The following is a 17601-nucleotide window of genomic DNA, read 5'->3' on the forward strand; positions in this document are numbered from 1 at the left end:
CTTAGGGAGCCCTGGCCAGAGCCCCAAGTGCCCTCCACCCCGCCCTGCCCGTTTCTCACGAGGGGCGTCTTTCCCGTCTGTAGCGGCACCACCCAACCCAAACCGCGAGGTGGCTGGGGACACCATCATCTTCCGGGACACCCAGATCAGCAGCAGGGCTGTGTACCAATGCAACACCTCCAATGAGCACGGCTACCTGCTGGCCAACGCCTTCGTCAGCGTGCTGGGTGAGCCTCCCTGGGGCTTGCTCCCGTCGTGGGGAGGTCAGCCAGGCTGGGAGGGGCAGGAGAGCGTGGGACGGAGAAAGCATGGAGACTGAAGATGAATTTGCCGGGGAGGGTAGGGAACGTCAGGTCCATGGAGCTGGGTGTGCAGACGGTTAGTTCCATGCTAGGGTCACGTCTCCAGATGAGGGGGAGGGACCTGTCTCACCCCCTCCGCATATCCAGGCCAACTCTGCCTGCGTTCTCGGTGGCCCTAGGGTAGGAAGTGGTTCTGAGTACTAGGGTCACTCCTAGATCAGGGAGAGGGCGGGGGCGGCTCAGAGATGCCTTGGGGCTGTGGAGGGGCAGCTTCAGAACCTGCTAGGTAATCCGGGGAGACCTTTTGCAAAAGCTGGATTGCACACAGGGTAGGTTGAAGGCAGACGGGTGAGCTTCCTCTTCCCTCCCCTAACCCTGGGAGGCTTCTTAAAGGAGGGAGGTTGATGGGGGAAGGGACGGGGCGCTTGGAAAGCTACTGTGCTGCCAGGGCACGTGGAAGACCTGGGTCGGGGGGGACTGGAGGAGGTAGGCCCCCCAGCCAAGGTCTGTTCTCCGGGAATTGCAGACGTGCCGCCCCGGATGCTGTCACCCCGGAACCAGCTCATTAGGGTGATCCTGTACAACCGGACACGGCTTGACTGCCCGTTCTTTGGGTCCCCCATCCCCACACTCCGATGGTAAGTTCCAGGAGACCAGCCCCCCCCCCCCCGGGAGTCCTCATTCCCCTCTGGCCCAAAATAGGTATTCAGCAAGACCAGGTAACCTTATAGGGTCGAAACTGGGAGAAAGTTGCCTGATCATCGAGGTCAGCCCCCTTATTGTGCAGAGACGAAAACCGAAGCCCAGAGAGGGCCAGAGACTTGCCAGGGCCACCCAGCAGCGGGAGGCAGACCCCTGCTCGAGGGGGCCGGTCCTGTCTCAGTGTGCTGTGTGTTCTGCTGCTCTGTTGTGAGGTTTAAGAACGGGCAGGGAAGTAACCTGGATGGTGGTAACTACCACGTCTACGAGAACGGCAGTCTGGAAATCAAGATGATCCGCAAAGAGGACCAAGGCATCTACACCTGTGTCGCCACCAACATCCTGGGCAAAGCTGAAAACCAGGTCCGCCTGGAGGTCAAAGGTAAAGGAGAGTTTGGTAGGGAGAGTGCGGGGTGGGACAGCCGAGGAAGCCATCTCCTCAAAGTGATTCCTGCGTGCCATTCCCTTTGAAAACGCACCGCTAATGGGGCCCTCCCCATGGGCCTCCGTGTCCTCGAATGGGCTTCCGGCTGGCCTGGGTGCTGGGAGCCCGGTCCACGTGGGATTGGAAAGGGAAGTCTGAGACCCCACCCACACCCCACTACCAGCCCAGGAAGGGCATCATAGATTCCCAAGCCAGAGAGAAAGGACTTGGGGCTTGTTTCCTCCTTAGAATCGCCCACACCCGCCCCGCCACCATTCATATAACTGAGTGTTCTTTCTGCCACCTTCCGTGGTCCGTCCAACGTGCATCACGCCGTGTGGCCACGTGGGGTGGTGGGCAGAGGCCATGCCAATGATGAGCTCCCTCGGCTTCTCCACAGACCCCACCAGGATCTACCGGATGCCTGAGGACCAGGTGGCCAAGCGGGGCACCACGGTGCAGCTGGAGTGTCGGGTGAAGCACGACCCCTCCCTGAAGCTCACAGTCTCCTGGCTGAAGGACGACGAGCCTCTCTACATTGGAAACAGGTTTCTGCTCCTTCCTTCTCTCTTGCAGGCGCGAGTCTGGGCCCGTTTGCTTCCCGCTTGTCCTCGGTGACACACTGAGGGAACCCGGGGACAGGGAGCCTGCATCATGCGTGTCCCCCAGGAGCTGCTGCGGAGGTGGCAGCAGCACCAGCGGCTCCCCCTTCTTTCTCCCACTCCTTTCTCTCTTCCCTCACTTCTCTCCCCCTCTCCCCTCACCCCTTTCCTCCTTCCTGAGCACTCCTCCCTTCCTCTTCCGGCTGCCGGGTCCCCTTGGCGCTCTGGCCTCAGCCCCGCTTGCAGTGCCCCTGTTCTCCAGCAGAGGGCAGGGCCGACCCGAGCTGCCGGCCACCAGGGTGTCAGTGGGGCATCTCAGCCGAGAGGCACCTGGGACGCTTTTACTAGACCACACCGGCCTCCCTTGTCCAGATTTAAGTGATGTGGGGCGAGGGGAGGCACCTGTAGTGTCTAAAAGTCCCGACAGGTGTCTCTAATGTGCAGTCAGTGATGGGGAGGGCTGGTCCGAGCCTTTCCCTCCACAGGGCTCTTTGTCGTAGCCCCTCACGTCTCGGGGGCTGGTGGTGCAGGGCCCTGAGGGCGGCACAGGGAGCAGCTGTTTGCACGCTCATCTGGCTTTTCCAGGGGTGCACCCTGCAGGCAGGCACAGGCATCCGTGCACTCAGTGGGTGCCCACAGCTTTCGCAGCCCACCCTGCTCTATGGTGCCCACCCCCCTCCACAAGAGACAGTTCAAAGGAGCCCAGGACACCTGGCCTGAGCCTGGGTGCACAGACTGGCCTGGGCTGAAGGGGGAGCTGGAAGTAGGGGAAGAGGAGGGACACCAGCCTGCCTTTCGGGCGGTGGACCGCACTGTGCCCTGATTTGGGAGGGGGGCGCAGCATAAGAAAGGCACAGAGGATAGACACTAGGGAGTTTGAGGACAGTGAACAGAGTCGGAGCCGCTTCTGCTTCACCCACTTGCCTTTTCCCCTCCGTCAAGCACCACAGTGCTCCAGGTAACAGTGAAGACCGTGCCTCTCTCGAACCACTGGGAGGGAGCCTCGGGGCCCCTGCCAGGGGCTGTGGCTGCCCTCTCACTCGCCATCCCCACTCCAGGGAGAAAGCAGGCAGTGCCCAGAGCACCCCCCCGCCCCCCCCCCCACTGTCGGCCCACTCGCCTTCCTCCCAGCCCTTCCCTGGTGCCCTTGCAGGATGAAGAAGGAAGACGACTCCCTGACCATCTTCGGTGTGGCCGAGCGGGACCAGGGCAGTTACACCTGCATTGCCAGCACTGAGCTGGACCAGGACCTGGCCAAGGCCTACCTTACTGTGTTAGGTAACTGCCGCTGCTCACGCGTGCTCTGAACTCCCCCCACCCCACCCCTTCCCGAGGCCAGAGGAGCCGTGGGCCCTGGGCAGGTCCCGGGCCATCGCCTGCGGCCAGTGAGCTGGGCAGCCATGGTGATCTCCCCGCTTCTATCCAAGGGTTAGGAAGCCGCTCCTTTCCCAGCAAGGTGGGCCAGGCACCTCACCTCTGAGTGGAACCATTAACTCGCCCAAATCCTCAACGGATGGGTGAACGAGAGAGGGAAGGTGGACGGGGGTTCTTCTTGTGATCGCTTTGACCTCTGTACCAGTTAAAAGAACCCATTGTTGAAGCAAAACTGCATTTTGAGTTTGTCCCGCCAGCACCCTCGGCTAGCCTCCCTCCCCCTACCACCCTGCTCCTGTTTCCTGATGGGATTTTATAGGGCGCTCTGCACTTAGCAAACTGATTCCATCATGTCCTGCCCGTGTCTAAGCCAGACTGTAAATACTGAGCCATCCCAACGCCAGGGGAAGATCGTCTTGCCCATCCAGGGACGCACAGCCCCTGCTGTGCCCTCATCACCTCTGTCCTCTCTCTGGGCATCCTATTGCCATTACCGTTGGTACACTCCGTCTCTCTGGTGGCGGCCGCGCATGGTCGCTGGGGATGGTGGTCCCAGGCACACAGTGGCATTGGGATGGGAAGGAGACAAGTCCCCCCCTCCACCCCGCCAGCCGTGGAGGAAGCACGGGGCGGGGGGGTCTCCATGGAAGCAAAGGTGAAGCTGTGCCCAGTACCCCTCTGCTCAGGGCAGCTGTTCAACCCTCGGCCACTTACTCCCATCCTTTTAGAACACCTGTAACCCTGGATAACTTGCTAACCCGGATAACCCGTCTTACCTTTGCAGCTGATCAGGCCACTCCAACTAACCGTTTGGCTGCCCTGCCCAAAGGTAATTCATACTAATCACAGGACCCCTGCCAAAGCCCTCTCTAGGTGGCTGGGAGGGTGGGGTCTGAGGAGGAAGGTGCTGCAGGACAGGACGTACCGTGTGGAGGCCACTCGCTGCCAAATCCGATTCCTTTCAAGGGTCACACCCCTCACCTCGCAGCCCTGCCACAGCCCCACTCGGGCTTCCTGCGCCTTTCATGGGCTGGGCTCGGAAGTCCTCGGCTGCCGATCCATCCCATCCCTTACTTCTGGCCACACTCACCACTTCCTTGTGGGGGCCTGTTCTCTCTCCCCAGCTTTGGCCTCAGAAATATGGAGGGTCCAGTCGGGAAAGCCCACTCACTTCAGATTACCTGTAGGCCCATCTTGTTTGCAGCCTCCCCGAGTCTGCTGCTGCACACCCTTTCACAGTCTGCCTTCACACGCGTGCACACATACACAAGTGTGGGCTCACGTGACCCACCTTCCAGATCCTCCCAGTAACCAGCCAGAGTACCGACATACCTGGTTCAAGCAGCCGGGATGGGGAGACATCCCGCGTACCCCACTAGGCAGAGATGAGGTGGCCTTATCCCCAGGCCAGGATGGCCCTTACACCCACTGAGGAAGTCCAGTGAGACTGGAGCCCCCGAAGGTGCTGCCCCTGCCCTGTTTGGACGCTTGCTGGGGCTCCTCTGTCCTGCTGTCCGTCGCTGAAACTCTAAGTCCCTATGTCCTCCTTGGCCTGGTCCTCTGCCTCTGTCCCTCCCACGCTCCTAACCGGTCTGCCTTGCTCAGCTCCAAACACACCCCTGGGCTCCTGCCCCCTCGAAGCCTTGGCACATAGAGTAGAAGGTAATCATCCCGAGAAAATGAGACCAAATCCCACACTTCCTCACCAGCTTCCCTATAGGTGGCAAGCATGGGTCTCATGAAGAGGGCAGCGTTTTCCAAATGCTCACCCCCTAAGAACAGCCACAGAAATGGGATGGGTTGGTCCTGGTTTTCTCTGTGCCCTACCTACATCCTTTCATGCTTTTTTGGGGTGGTAGAATTTGAAGTCTCCTCTTTGTTCTTCCTAGGCCCCCTGAGGGAATGGGGTGGTCCCTGTGCTGACCCTTCTAGGCAGGCCAGGGCTGGTTCCTGCGGGTGCCAACCTCGGCCCGTCAGGGACCTGTCATAGGGCAGTGTCCAAGGCTGGGGCCCGCACAGGGACAGGCTGGCTCTAACTGGGGAGTCCCGCGTGGTGTCTTCTTCCTCTGCTCCCAGGACGGCCAGACCGACCCCGGGACCTGGAGCTCACGGACCTGGCCGAGAGGAGCGTGAGGCTGACCTGGATCCCAGGGGATGATAACAACAGCCCCATCACAGGTCAGCCAGGGGCCCTGCACTCCAGTCCAGAAAAGAGGGATGGATGGCAGCCTGGTTTGTGGTAGCAGCCAGAGGCCTTGCCCCGGTTTCTGGTCCGGCTTCCACCTCACCTGATGCGTGCCCCGAGCTATTCACGGAGCACATGCAGGCCTTGGTTCCCCTCTCCGTGTCGGGGGAGGAAATTCTCCCTGTGCCTTGGTCCACCCAAGGGAGAGTGTAAAGACTAGCAGCAACCATGCGGGAGTACGTCGCAGAACTCCGCTACCTCAGCTCCCAAACAGCGCTGTCTTCCTTGCCCACTCAGACTACGTCGTCCAGTTTGAAGAGGACCAGTTCCAGCCCGGGGTCTGGCATGACCATTCCAAGTTCCCAGGCAGTGTCAACTCTGCCGTCCTCCGGCTGTCCCCATATGTCAACTACCAGTTCCGGGTCATTGCCATCAACGAGGTGGGCAGCAGCCACCCCAGCCTCCCCTCTGAGCGCTACCGGACCAGCGGGGCGCGTGAGTACCCGAGGGCTGACGGCCAGCGCGCTGAACCCGGGTGCCCCGAGGCCCCACTGAGTTCCCCCAGTTCCTGGCCACGCGAGCGTGGGCGGGTCACTTAACCGCTCCAAGGCTGGGCTTCCTCAGCTGTGAGACAGGGAAGGATAGCAACACCGCCTCCATCACGGGTCCGTCGGGAGGCTTGGGTGTGAAAATGCTGTTTGGGTACCTCCCGTGGTGCTTGGCGTATTGTAAGCACCCAGCCAACGCTAACTGTGGTTATTATTACTAATAGCCTTAATAATTCTTGGTCATCTGCTCTAAAGGGAAGTGCTATGGCAAAGATTTGTAGTAGAAATATATAATCTGGTGTTATGGCAGATTTCTTTTCCTATCATGCTTGGGTAATGTTTAGATTTCCGAAAATATACCAGCCCATTGAGAGTGGAGCTGCTCCCCCAAAATGTTGAATGCCGGGGATAAACCGGTCTGGTATTAAACTTATTTAGTGGATAATCCATGAAGGGGATAATTAATCCACATTGAGTTGGCTGTCGGGACCACCCAAAGTATGGAAAGCCTTATGATAAATGCTGTCTAGTGAGGGATTAAAATTCAAAAGAAATTAGCCCTGCTTGGTGGAGGGGGGAGAGGTTCGGTCTTAGCTAGGAAGGCACATCCTCCTCATGAGAAAACCACAGAATGAGTTCGGTTGCCTATGGGATAGTGTGCAGAGAAATGCTGAGGAAAGACAGCCACAGAAGGGGCTGGTCAGCTAGAAGGGAGAGAAGTTGCTCACTGTGCCCATAACACACATCAGGCTTGAACTTTGCATCCCCTTGGGTTCCAGCCCCCGAGTCCAATCCTGCCGACGTGAAGGGAGAAGGCACCAGAAAGAACAACATGGAGATTACGTGGACGGTAAGGGTCCCTCCCAGCCCACTTCTCGATGGGCCTGCTCTCTTGGCCTTGAGCGCCTGGGAGTCCTTTCGCTCTTTACACCCCTGAGGCCCCAAGGCCACTCTCTGCACTGGACATCCAGGGACAAAACAGGAGCATTGTCTAAGAGCAAGATTTCAGACAGGAGATGGGAGCAGAGGTGACCGAGGAACATAGACAGCTAGTCTGGCAAAATCAGAGAGTACCAGCAAACGAAAATGGACTTCTCTAGGCGAAGGAGGGGTCTAAAAAAGATTTAGCCTAAACATCGGTGCCTAGTGTTGGTGTGTTCTGGGGTCCTCCCACTGGAGGTGGTTGGGGGTGGAGAGGAGACCAGCACTCGAGCTGCTTTGAGTGCAGGCTTTCTTTTAGTCCAAGAATGAACGAGAGGATGTAAAAGCTTCTCTCTGGGCCAGGACCGAAAAAAATTCCATCTTCATCTTGGCTCACTGACTATGTTTTCCAAACCAGAATTGGGATATGTGGTCTCAAAATGACTTTTTTTCTAAACCAATTCCAAGTCTGAGAGATGCACATTCAGCCATGGAAATATTAACATTTCTGTGCTGTCACCATGAGTAACAGAAGCAGTGAGCTACAACGTGTGGGATCATGGCTGTCCCCATCTTTCTGAGGGCCCAATCTCACAGCAGCCTGGGCAGCTGGGCTGAGCCCAGATCCAAGACACCGGGGCTCATCTTCAGGACCTTGCAAGGACCCGCTCCTGGTCTACAGCTCTGTAGAGGACAGCCTCCTGGACTAGGCCCTTAGGAAATGAAGAACAGAGTTGCACCCACCCTTAGCTGCTGGGCAGGACAGGACAGTCACTCATGGATTCGGTAGAACCCAAGCCAGTTCTGGAATTTTGAGTTCATTAGCAGTAAGCATGCTGTGGCTAAACCAAAACTCATCCCTCTCCAATGTTAAAGAATATTCTATGATTTTCTTGTTTTGTTCTGCTTACCGATCAGTCACAGGAGAGTCCTTTTGGAAAATAAATCTTTGGCTCCCTGTGCACTTACAAATGTGGGTGGCTCTGGGAGTCAGAGTGACTAGGTCTCGGGTGAAGCCTTTGCCACAGAAAATCTACAGGCTGCTGAATTCATAAGACTCTGGGCTTCGGGGGACTCAGTGTGAGGGTGGCATGCTCTCCCAATGCCGCAAGGGGGCCAGTGCTGGGCAGATTGGGGCAGGGTGCCTGGCACAGAAGGAGAGTGCAGGCTGTGGGTGGATCTGGGCTCCACCCCTGCCCTCAATCTCTCCCTGCTCAGCCCATGAACGCCACCTCCGCCTTTGGCCCCAACCTGCGATACATCGTCAAGTGGCGGCGGAGAGAAACTCGAGAGACGTGGAACAACGTCACAGTATGGGGCTCCCGCTACGTGGTGGGGCAGACCCCCGTCTACGTGCCCTATGAGATCCGAGTCCAGGCCGAAAATGACTTTGGGAAGGGCCCTGAGCCAGACACTGTCATCGGTTACTCCGGGGAAGATTGTGAGTACCCTCCCCCATCCCCGAGCAAGCATCCTCACAGCCGGGCGGCACAAAGCCAGCCTCACAGACCAGGAACCTCAGGGTGGGTCATGGGACTGCCAAGAACATCCTGGGAGGACAGCCGGTCCCCAGGAAAGAGAAATCCCCTATGGTGACCTCGGGCAAACAGGCCCCTGATAATGTCAGGAGCCAAACTGTCATCACCCGAACACTAGTCAGAATTACTGAACAATCATCACCTGGTCCAATATTCCCATTTTACGGGTGTGAAAACTAAGACCCTGCAAAGGAACACCCTTGCCAATATTACCCAATAGCAAATGTCAGGCTTGAAAACAGAGGCCAGGCCTTCTAATCTACCTTAATGCCAAGACTTGCTAGTGCCAAGACTTCAGGACTCTCCCTCCCAAAGAGCCATAATTAGACTCCTCCACAGGAAGCAGGGCCACAGGCCAGACTCCTCCTTGGCTCCCCAGGGGAGACCTGGAGAAATAGAGAAGAGCCTCAGACTGGAATGATCCAGACCAGCTACCTGCTGGCATCCCAGTGTTGCTCTTAACCCTTGAAATTGAGCATGCAAAGAGAAGTTCTTTGGAGGCTAGCCTTGGTAAATCAACAAGATTCTGGGCATGTATGTGGAAGTATCTGCCTGGCTTTTAAGATGGTGGCAGCCTCCCTCTTCCCAGCACATCAATCAGTAGGCTACTGAGCAAAGCAGGAGGGTCAGTGGAGCTCCTCCCTGTCAGGGTGACCCAAGAAAAGATCATTTAGGCGGATGGGGTGATCAGAAGGCAGGGAGGAGGAGAGTCTTAGGGAGTTGCAAAGGCCAATGCTGGGGTCAGGAGTAGGGCCCGTGTTGTACATGACAGACGGGAAGAAGTGAGGGGTGGGCCCCATGCACCACTTTCCTGGAGGTGATTATGGATTGGACCCACTCGGGAATAAGTGGATAGTATCAGCAGACTCTCTGTCCATCCTGCTCCTTATCTTGTGGTGGCAAACACTTCCAGACAGGAGACTGGCAGGAACTACCGGCTGGTGAGTATGGAATGAGCAGTGTCTAGTCGTGGACTCCGTGGACCCGCCCACAGTTTCCGTGGCACCTGCCATCCCCCCTGGGCCCGTGCTCTGCTGGACACGAGGGGTGGGGCAGAATTCTTCTGCAGCGGAGTGGAGAAAATGGAGGCGAGAATCCATTCTGGGGGAGGGAGTGGGTCTCCCTCTTCAGGGAGTCAAGGATCCCCTCCTGAACAAGGTTAGGGCATCTTCAGCCTGTGGCTGATGTTTCCGGCAGGGTCCTGGTGGGAAACGAGTGTCACTCAAAGGGGACTATCTCTAATGTGAGGACAGGGTTCAAGGGAAAACAGCAAGGTATCAGAAACCACCCAGAGGGCTAACAACAGCAGGACCCCAGCATAACATTCTGAGCCTTGAAGGGGCAGCAGACGGGGGAGTTCCCACGACCAAGGGGTAGAACCTTGGGTAGCAAAGTGCAATGCTGTCGACCTGCAGCCCCACAGAGAGGCGGCCAGGGACTAGGTATCCACCCTCCTTCTCCTCCTGTTGACCTTACCTATTGAGCAAACCCATCTGTTGGCCTGTGAACAGGGGGCCAGCCCACACAGTCCAGAGAGGGCAGCCTGCTGGGAAACAGAGCAGGTGGAGAAGGGTAGCACATGGAATGGAGGGGCAAACAGAGGCTACCCAGCTGGGAGGATAGCAAATAATTGCCCTCTAAACATGTAGGCAGATCCTTCCACCCAGCTGGGAGGATAGCAAATAATTGCCCTCTAAACATGTAGGCAGATCCCTTCCACCCAGATGGCCGCCTTTTTGTCCTGGCCTTCCCGCATCCCCCCAAGGGCAATCTCCTGGAACAGTCCTAGCCCCTGCCCTCATGGAGTACCCCGTGTCCAGAGTGGGATGGAGGCACCAGCCAGCAGAGAACAAGTCTGAGGAGACCCTAGAGTCCAGGGGCCAGCCCTGCTTGCTTAACCAGCTCTCTGTCCCAACACATTGCAGATCCCAGGGCTGCACCCACTGATGTTAAAATCCGAGTCCTGAACAGCACAGCCATCAGCCTTCAGTGGAACCGCGTCTACCCCGACACGGTGCAGGGCCAACTCAGAGAGTACCGAGTGAGGAAACCAGCTCTCAGCCCCGCCTAACCACCCAGCTTGCTAACCAGGGCAAGGGGGTAGCAGATGCGGGCCATAGGCTACTTGGAAGGGATCCTAGGGATAGTTGTTGGATCCAGAGTAGATTCAAGAAGATGATGTCTAGTATTAGCTGTCCAAAAATACACCCAGAAAAAAAATTATTTGTATATATGCAGGTGTGTTCTGCAACAGATATGCTGGGAGATTCTACTCAGCAGAAAAGCACACGGAGGGCGGTGGGTTGATGCTCCATATGGCACTTATGCTCATAATTCATGTGTGAGCAGACACACAGGGATCTTAGGAGCAGTGTTGAGGAACCACTGAGCTACACCCCTCCCCTCTCTTAATGGCCCCCACTGGGCTGCTTGCCTCACCCAGTCTGGTTTCATGAAACCTTCACTAACAGGCAGAGCCACCAAAAGGTGTAAACATCTTCCCTGTTGTCACAGCCAACTCCGGATTACCTGGCGTATGGGTTATCGAGGCCCTTGGCTTCTCCTGGTCTCCCTGCCTGCGGGCAGTTTCTGCTCACGTATCTCTCCTCTGGGCAAGGGGGAGCTGAGGCGGGCAAGGGGGAGAGAAAACCAGGCCACGCTAGGCTCTCCCTTGCACGTAACTTCATTTAAAACTTGTCTGGGAGGTGACGGCTGCTGTAAGCATGGGATACTGCAGGTTCTGTGACTTAGAGGTCATTGAGAGTTGGCTGATGGACAATTGTGGGCAGAATGGAAGGGATCGGTCTCTTTGGGGATGTGAATTCGGTAGGTAGGAGAAGGAAGGCAAGAAGATGTATACACTTGAATGAGCTCTTCCCCAGCACTTGCACCCTTAACCTACTTGCCTGGAGATTTTTCTGGCGAAAGCTCCCACTGGGTCCACTTCTTAAGGGGTCCCCTTCTTAAATATTGACTTCCGCCTTCCTTTGCCGTTGGAGGCCCAGGTGACCCTGGTGTGGCAGCCTGACCTGGGCCTTCTTACATACTGCTAACCGTACCTTGTGTCCCAGACTCTCTCAACTCTACCCCTAACACCACCACCTTCTGAAGGCCATCCCGTCCAAGCTCTTGCCACTAGGCAGCCTGGTGTCCACTGACCTGGACATGTGTCTAGCCCATTCTAAAGGTCTTCAAACAATTTTAAAAGAAACCATTTGACTTCAAAGGATTAAATCAACTCCCCTATTCAGACTTCTGAGGGTAACCTGTTCCTTTTCAACTCCTGCCTACTGCCGATCTAAACCATACTAATCCAACTCAAGGCGATGTGGCCTTTGAGCCCAGAAGAGAGCTTTCCATGCCTGGACCCTTGTTCCCCAGCTTGGAAATAAGTGTCCACTCCATCAGTAACTTTGGCCAACTTGCCTATTTCCCAGAGAGCTCATGTGGCTCAGAAAATGATCAAACCCCAAGCCCCTGTTTCCTGTTTGACGTCAGTTGGTCGTCGCTAGGGGCTAATGAACGGGGCCTCTTGGGCCGCTCCCCCAGCCCTAGGCGGGGCTGCTGAGGGCATTCGGGACTTGGAGCCTGTGGCAAGCAAAGCGAAGACCAGTCACCACCACCGGCACTAACAACTAACCCAGCCCCGCCTGCCCGTCCCCTCACCGGCCCGCCTCTGTCCCGAAGGCTTACTACTGGAGGGAGAGCAGCTTGCTGAAGAACCTGTGGGTGTCTCAGAAGAGGCAGCAAGCCAGCTTCCCTGGTGACCGCCCCCGGGGCGTGGTGTCCCGCCTCTTCCCCTACAGTAACTACAAGCTGGAGATGGTTGTGGTCAATGGGAGAGGCGATGGGCCTCGCAGTGAAACCAAGGAGTTCACCACCCCGGAAGGAGGTAGGTCTGACCTGCAGCTCTTCGGGGTGGGGCAGGACAAGGGCAGCACAGCCAGGTGGGTCCAGAGCAGCTCCAGCGGGCCTGGGCCCGACAGCACAAGGTGACCTCTGCGTGACCCCAAGGCGCTGAAGTCCTGCGAGCCGAGCAGCTCCTGCCATTCCCAGAGTGCTCCATCACCGCGGTGGCCTGCCCTGACAGGACGTTGTGTCTCAAGAGAAGACCTGGGCCGCCTGCTGACAAAATTCCAGATGGGCTAGCGGACTGACATCCTCTCCCCCAACCCCCTGCCAAGGGCACTGCGGGAGCCCGGGCCACCCCCACCTCTGGAGGCTGAAGCACGGTCACCCTGACCACCAGAAGCACCCGGCTTGTTCCCCAGCACCCAGGACCTTCATTCAGAATTCTCTCTGCACTGTGATCCAGAAGCTTCTGTCGGGACAGCTGGCCCGTGTGCGCGGTGGCCCTGCAGGGGGCGCTCTGCCTGCTGCTTGTTCCAGGTCCCCCTGAGCCTGGGAGGCAGACACTTGTGAAGTTCACATCCTCCTTTATCAGCTCGTCCTCCTTTATCAGCTCTGCGTTTGCGTTTGCTTTGCCCTCTTCTGTTTTTCCTCCCTCCCTTCTTAACCGCTTTTTCCCCCCTTTTTCTTCTCTTCCTCCTTCTTTGTTCTTCCCTCTTGTTTTCTTTATTCCTATCTGTCCCGCCCCCTCGTTTTGCTTTTCACCTCCAGCCTCTCCCCATCACCCCCGCTCCTGGTGCCCTGTCCATGAGTCCCATCTTGGGCTTCTTTCTCCTCACCCCTGAACCCCACATTCTCAGCTCGGAAGCCTGGGCCTGCTGCTGGGCCCCAGGCTGAGACTCCTCGCCTGAGGACTGGGAACCACATCCTCTGTGCCCACAGCTCTGGTTGGTTCCCTGCTGGCTCGAAGGCATCTTTGCAGGGGCAGAGCCTACCGTGTGCTGAATCCACGGTAGTTGCTAAAGGAAAACCTGACTGACTTCTTCCCCATTTAAACGGAGTCTGAGCCATGCTTGTCCTAAACAGGGTGGGGGGAACAGCATCCTGGATGGGGCAAAGGGCTCTGGCCCCCCTGTGGTTCTCCTGGGTTCTGGCTTAGCAGCTGTCCAGCATGGGGCTTGCCCCGAGGTCAATGCCTTCATACTTGTGCTTTGTTTTTTTGTGTTTCCTCATCCTGCCTCTGCCCTCCCCTTCTTTTCCCCTGCCCTCTCCTCCTTCCCCAAGTACCCAGTGCCCCCAGGCGTTTCCGAGTCCGGCAGCCCAACCTGGAGACAATCAACCTGGAATGGGATCATCCAGAACACCCCAATGGGATCCTGACTGGATACACTCTCAAATACGTGGCCTGTACGTTCTTCCCTTCTTTCTCTTAATCCGGGATTCAGAAACCCCATTCTCACCATTTCACTAAGGAATCGAGGTAGAAAGCCTATGGGTGCAGAATGATGGAGGTGCCACAGAGAAAGTTCCCCAGAGGATTAGGGGAGGCAGGTGAAACCCAGCCCCCCCGCTCACCTGATACAGCTCCTTCTGCAGGGAGCTTCTAGTTGGTTCATGAGACAAAGGGAACTTCTGATCTAATGAGGGATTCAACCCCGGCCCCTCGAGGATCTTAGAGTCTCCAACACGTACAAGTGAGTCTAGGAAAGACAGTTCTGCACCTCATCCGATGGGGTAGACTACATGCAAGGGAATCCACACAACACTCAGGGATGCTAAATAAGGTGTCATTTATGGTAAGGCGGCTGTATCTAGAAGGACGTGGTCAGGAGCCTGGGTAGGGAAGACCTCACCGAAAGAGCTTAGTGTCACCCTGCGACATGAATGTCGTTACATTTGAAAAGCCTCTAAAGTAGGCGATGTTGTATCTCGTTGGGAAGCTCAAAGGGCCAGGTGTTGTGTTTTTGACGATTTTAATAGCCAGCTGTGTCCTTATATGCTGTTCTGAATGATCTCTGAACCTGACTGTCCCCCTTTGAGGTATACTGAACAGGCCTTTTACGAAGGAGGCATTAATGATCAAAAGCTCTAGTGGTTTTGCCCTAGTTCTGTTTGAAAGGAAGAAAGGACCTCAAAACTTTTGTCCTTGTTGGAAAGGCCTGGGGATTATAAACTAAATCTTTCAGAATCAGCCACATAACTTTGCAGTGAGCTGGAGATAATGAGATCAGTGAAAAAACCTTAACACTGGTGTGTCATTGAAGAGCTGGAAAGTTCTTGCCCAGGTCTCTGCCCTTGAACCCCAGTCTCCAATCCCCCGGGTCACTAAGGTCCTGGGGCAGGCTCCACTGGAAGGCTTTCTCCTTCCAGCTGCAGATTATATAACCCACCATGGTCAGTGTTGCTGAAGTTCAATTTCACTTACCTATCTCTCCCCAGTTAATGGAACCAAATTAGGAAAGCAGATAGTGGAAAACTTCTCTCCCAATCAGACCAAGTTCACGGTGCAAAGAGCAGACCCCGTGTCGCGCTACCGCTTTACCCTCAGTGCCAGGACGCAGGTGGGCTCTGGGGAAGCAGTCACAGAGGAGTCACCGGCACCCCCGAACGAAGGTAGGTGCATCACAGCGCCTTGGGGGTGGAAGGTCCCAGCTAATTCCAATGCCTAGAGAAACACCCTGACCTGGCCTTCTGGCCGGACGGCCTTCTGGGATGGAGAGAAAATAAGGCTGCAGGTCCTCCAGCCCCCCAGTAGGATACAAGAGAACCCATCTCCTATGCTGAGAGGTAGGTGCTGACGATGTATCCGGAAAACTCAGATCTTCTTAGACGATTGCAGTCAGACCTGATCGCCACTTTGCCTTGACTTGCCCAGCTACCTAACATCTATCATCTGTCCTCCTGGGGCGGGTGGTGGGGATAGGAAAGAGAGCCTAAGTCCATAGTAGAGATGACACGAGGGAAAGCATGTGCGAGGTAAACGTGCTCATGAACTTCAGAGAATTGCAGCAGTGTTCGCCCATCGAGAGGGGCAGCAGGGTTACTAAGGGTGCCTGGGGAGGGCTCTGGGATCCCCCTTCTCCCGAGGACACATGGAGCCAAGGAGGGAGGGAAGCAGCCTTGATTGAGGCTACCTGCCAGGATCATGAGCAGAGCCAGAGGTGTCGTCCCTGCTTGCAGCCTGAGCTGGTGGGGTGTCAGGCCGTGGGGAGGGGGGGTGTTGGGAAACAGCCACTGACCAAGCCAGCTCTTGGCTCCTGGCATCTTCCCAGCCACAGAGCGTCCCCACTGGAGTGCACCTGCCTGAGAAGTCCACTAGGGGGGACTCCAGGCCCACTCGTACCCGTGCTGGCGCCCAGAAGCTCCAGGATATCAGGTTTAGAAGTCTAGATATTGGTAGGCCCCCTACCGAAGGAGGGGACCCCCTGCCTCTTCGGAGGAGCAGTGGTGTATTCAACAGCCATTTCCTGAGCACCTGCAACATGAGGTGCTGGACGCTGCGCCAAAAACAAGGGATAAGGTCTGGAAGGGGAGACATCCACAAGAGTATCTCCTTGCTATTCAACATGAGGAATGTTAGGTTTAGCTGAGGCAGGTGCAGTGGCTGGGCAGAGGCTGGGCAGAGGAGGGGTCCGTTCTGCAAGGGAAGAGGCAGTGTGAACTGGGATTCTAGAAGCAGATAACAGGTTGCTCAGTGCGGTGCTTGTCCCAGAAGGCTGAGGTCCAATGGCCTGACCCTGGCCCAGATTGGACCTCCTGAGCACCTCCTCCCCACCCCAGGAGAGCTTCAGGGCTTCCTTCACTGGGGCTGCCAGGCCTGCTGCCGGGGCTCCCAGCTCAGCTTCGGAGCTGCACTGCATCCCCTCCCCAGCCCTGCCTCCCCTAGCCCCCGAGGGCCGGCAGGCCGGTGCTGAGGCAGGCGGGAGCGGGGACAGGCAAAAACTAGAGAAAGGCTAACGGTCCTTCCTTCTCTGGTCTTGTAAACCAGGCGTGAGCCACACAATAAGCTCCCCTCCTTGTGTGCTCATCAACCCCCCTGGGCATTCGGGCAGTTTATTAGGGCTGGGGAACTTTGGGTAAGTGGCTGATAATATGCCTCTTACCAAAAGCCTGGCCAGACGGAGGATAGTGCACTTTCCGATTCCTTAATTCTATAAGGAGAGACATAAAGAGAGACTCTTGTCCCTCCCCATCCCTAGCCCAATACAGAACATCAGATCAACAAATACCCCATTGTCCAGCCCTAGTGACCACCACAGGGTACGTTCTGGGGCCCTAGGGGACAAGAGGACAAAGGGAGACTTTCTTCTCCATTTAGGGGTTTGCAGTAAATTCAGGAATTCTTTTTAGGGCTCCCAATCCACAGCTGGGTTTCTTATTTCATAAAGTACAGCTGGTGGGAAAAAACTGGGCAGCAGACCCTCCAGGCAGGGGCCTCAGGCTTGCCATCTGTGACAGCTCCCGGGCCTTCCAAGGCCGAGATGGTGTGGGAGAGGATTCACGAAATACGCTTGCCCCTCCTCCATCCACCCCAACACTACTCACCATCTTCCCCCAAAGATACAGGAACCATTCTTTTGACTGGGCTTGATGTCCTCCTATGCCACCTACACCTTATGCCCTCAATTCTTGGCATCCTGAAAGGTCACCCAACCTGCTCATAAAGATCAGCCTGGCTATGGAAGGGCACACTCTTGGGGAAAGACCTGGAAACAAGAGCACTCTAGGTAGACCGTCCCTATGGCCACCCCTTAGATGATAGTCTTTGAGTGGAGGTAGAATCAGAGTGTATTAGAAAGGTCTCCAAGATCCGGGTGGAAAATTTTCTGTAGGAACATACCAGACCCCCCATGGAGTTGACCACGAACCCTGGACACCAGTCAGCATCCTCGGGGCAGTAGCCAGCACCTGGCCACCCTGTCTGGGTCAGGTTTGAGCCAGACGCTTCTCTGCTTGCTTGTCCTGTGGTTTCACCTGTGCTCTGTTTTGTCTTCCCTCTCTCATCCTTTCTCCCTCTCTCTGGCCATCTTGGGCGCTGTGTTCTGAAGCTACTCCAACTGCAGGTACCGTACCAGCAGCAGAGGTAATGGGCATGGCATGGGACAATGCAGGTGGAGCCCAGCCCAGCCAGGGTGGAGAAGGAGGGAGAAGCTCGGGAT

At 56.4% G+C, this 17601-nt stretch overlaps 1 protein-coding gene across 19 annotated transcripts in view; it reads left to right on the top strand.

Moving 5' to 3' along the window:
• The window catches only part of NFASC (neurofascin), a 180644-nt gene that overhangs the window by 134482 nt on the left and 28561 nt on the right, over positions 1-17601 (top strand). For 11 of the 19 annotated variants that reach the window (XM_081825069.1, XM_081825076.1, XM_081825075.1 and 8 more), the window contains 15 exons: positions 84-227; positions 829-940; positions 1217-1383; positions 1826-1973; positions 3181-3305; positions 4186-4230; positions 5478-5579; positions 5884-6081; positions 6914-6984; positions 8274-8496; positions 10519-10634; positions 12281-12485; positions 13727-13849; positions 14882-15055; positions 17491-17505. In XM_081825069.1, the coding sequence (XP_081681195.1) occupies positions 84-227; positions 829-940; positions 1217-1383; positions 1826-1973; positions 3181-3305; positions 4186-4230; positions 5478-5579; positions 5884-6081; positions 6914-6984; positions 8274-8496; positions 10519-10634; positions 12281-12485; positions 13727-13849; positions 14882-15055; positions 17491-17505 (1968 nt within the window). The remainder of the gene's footprint in view (positions 1-83; positions 228-828; positions 941-1216; positions 1384-1825; positions 1974-3180; positions 3306-4185; positions 4231-5477; positions 5580-5883; positions 6082-6913; positions 6985-8273; positions 8497-10518; positions 10635-12280; positions 12486-13726; positions 13850-14881; positions 15056-17490; positions 17506-17601) is intronic. The other 8 variants (XM_081825072.1, XM_081825083.1, XM_081825086.1 and 5 more) reach the window with 5 other exon arrangements.

This window comes from Leptonychotes weddellii, chromosome 6 (assembly GCF_054177405.1).
Source record: "Leptonychotes weddellii isolate Sample4059 chromosome 6, ASM5417740v2, whole genome shotgun sequence".
NCBI lineage: Eukaryota > Metazoa > Chordata > Mammalia > Carnivora > Phocidae > Leptonychotes > Leptonychotes weddellii.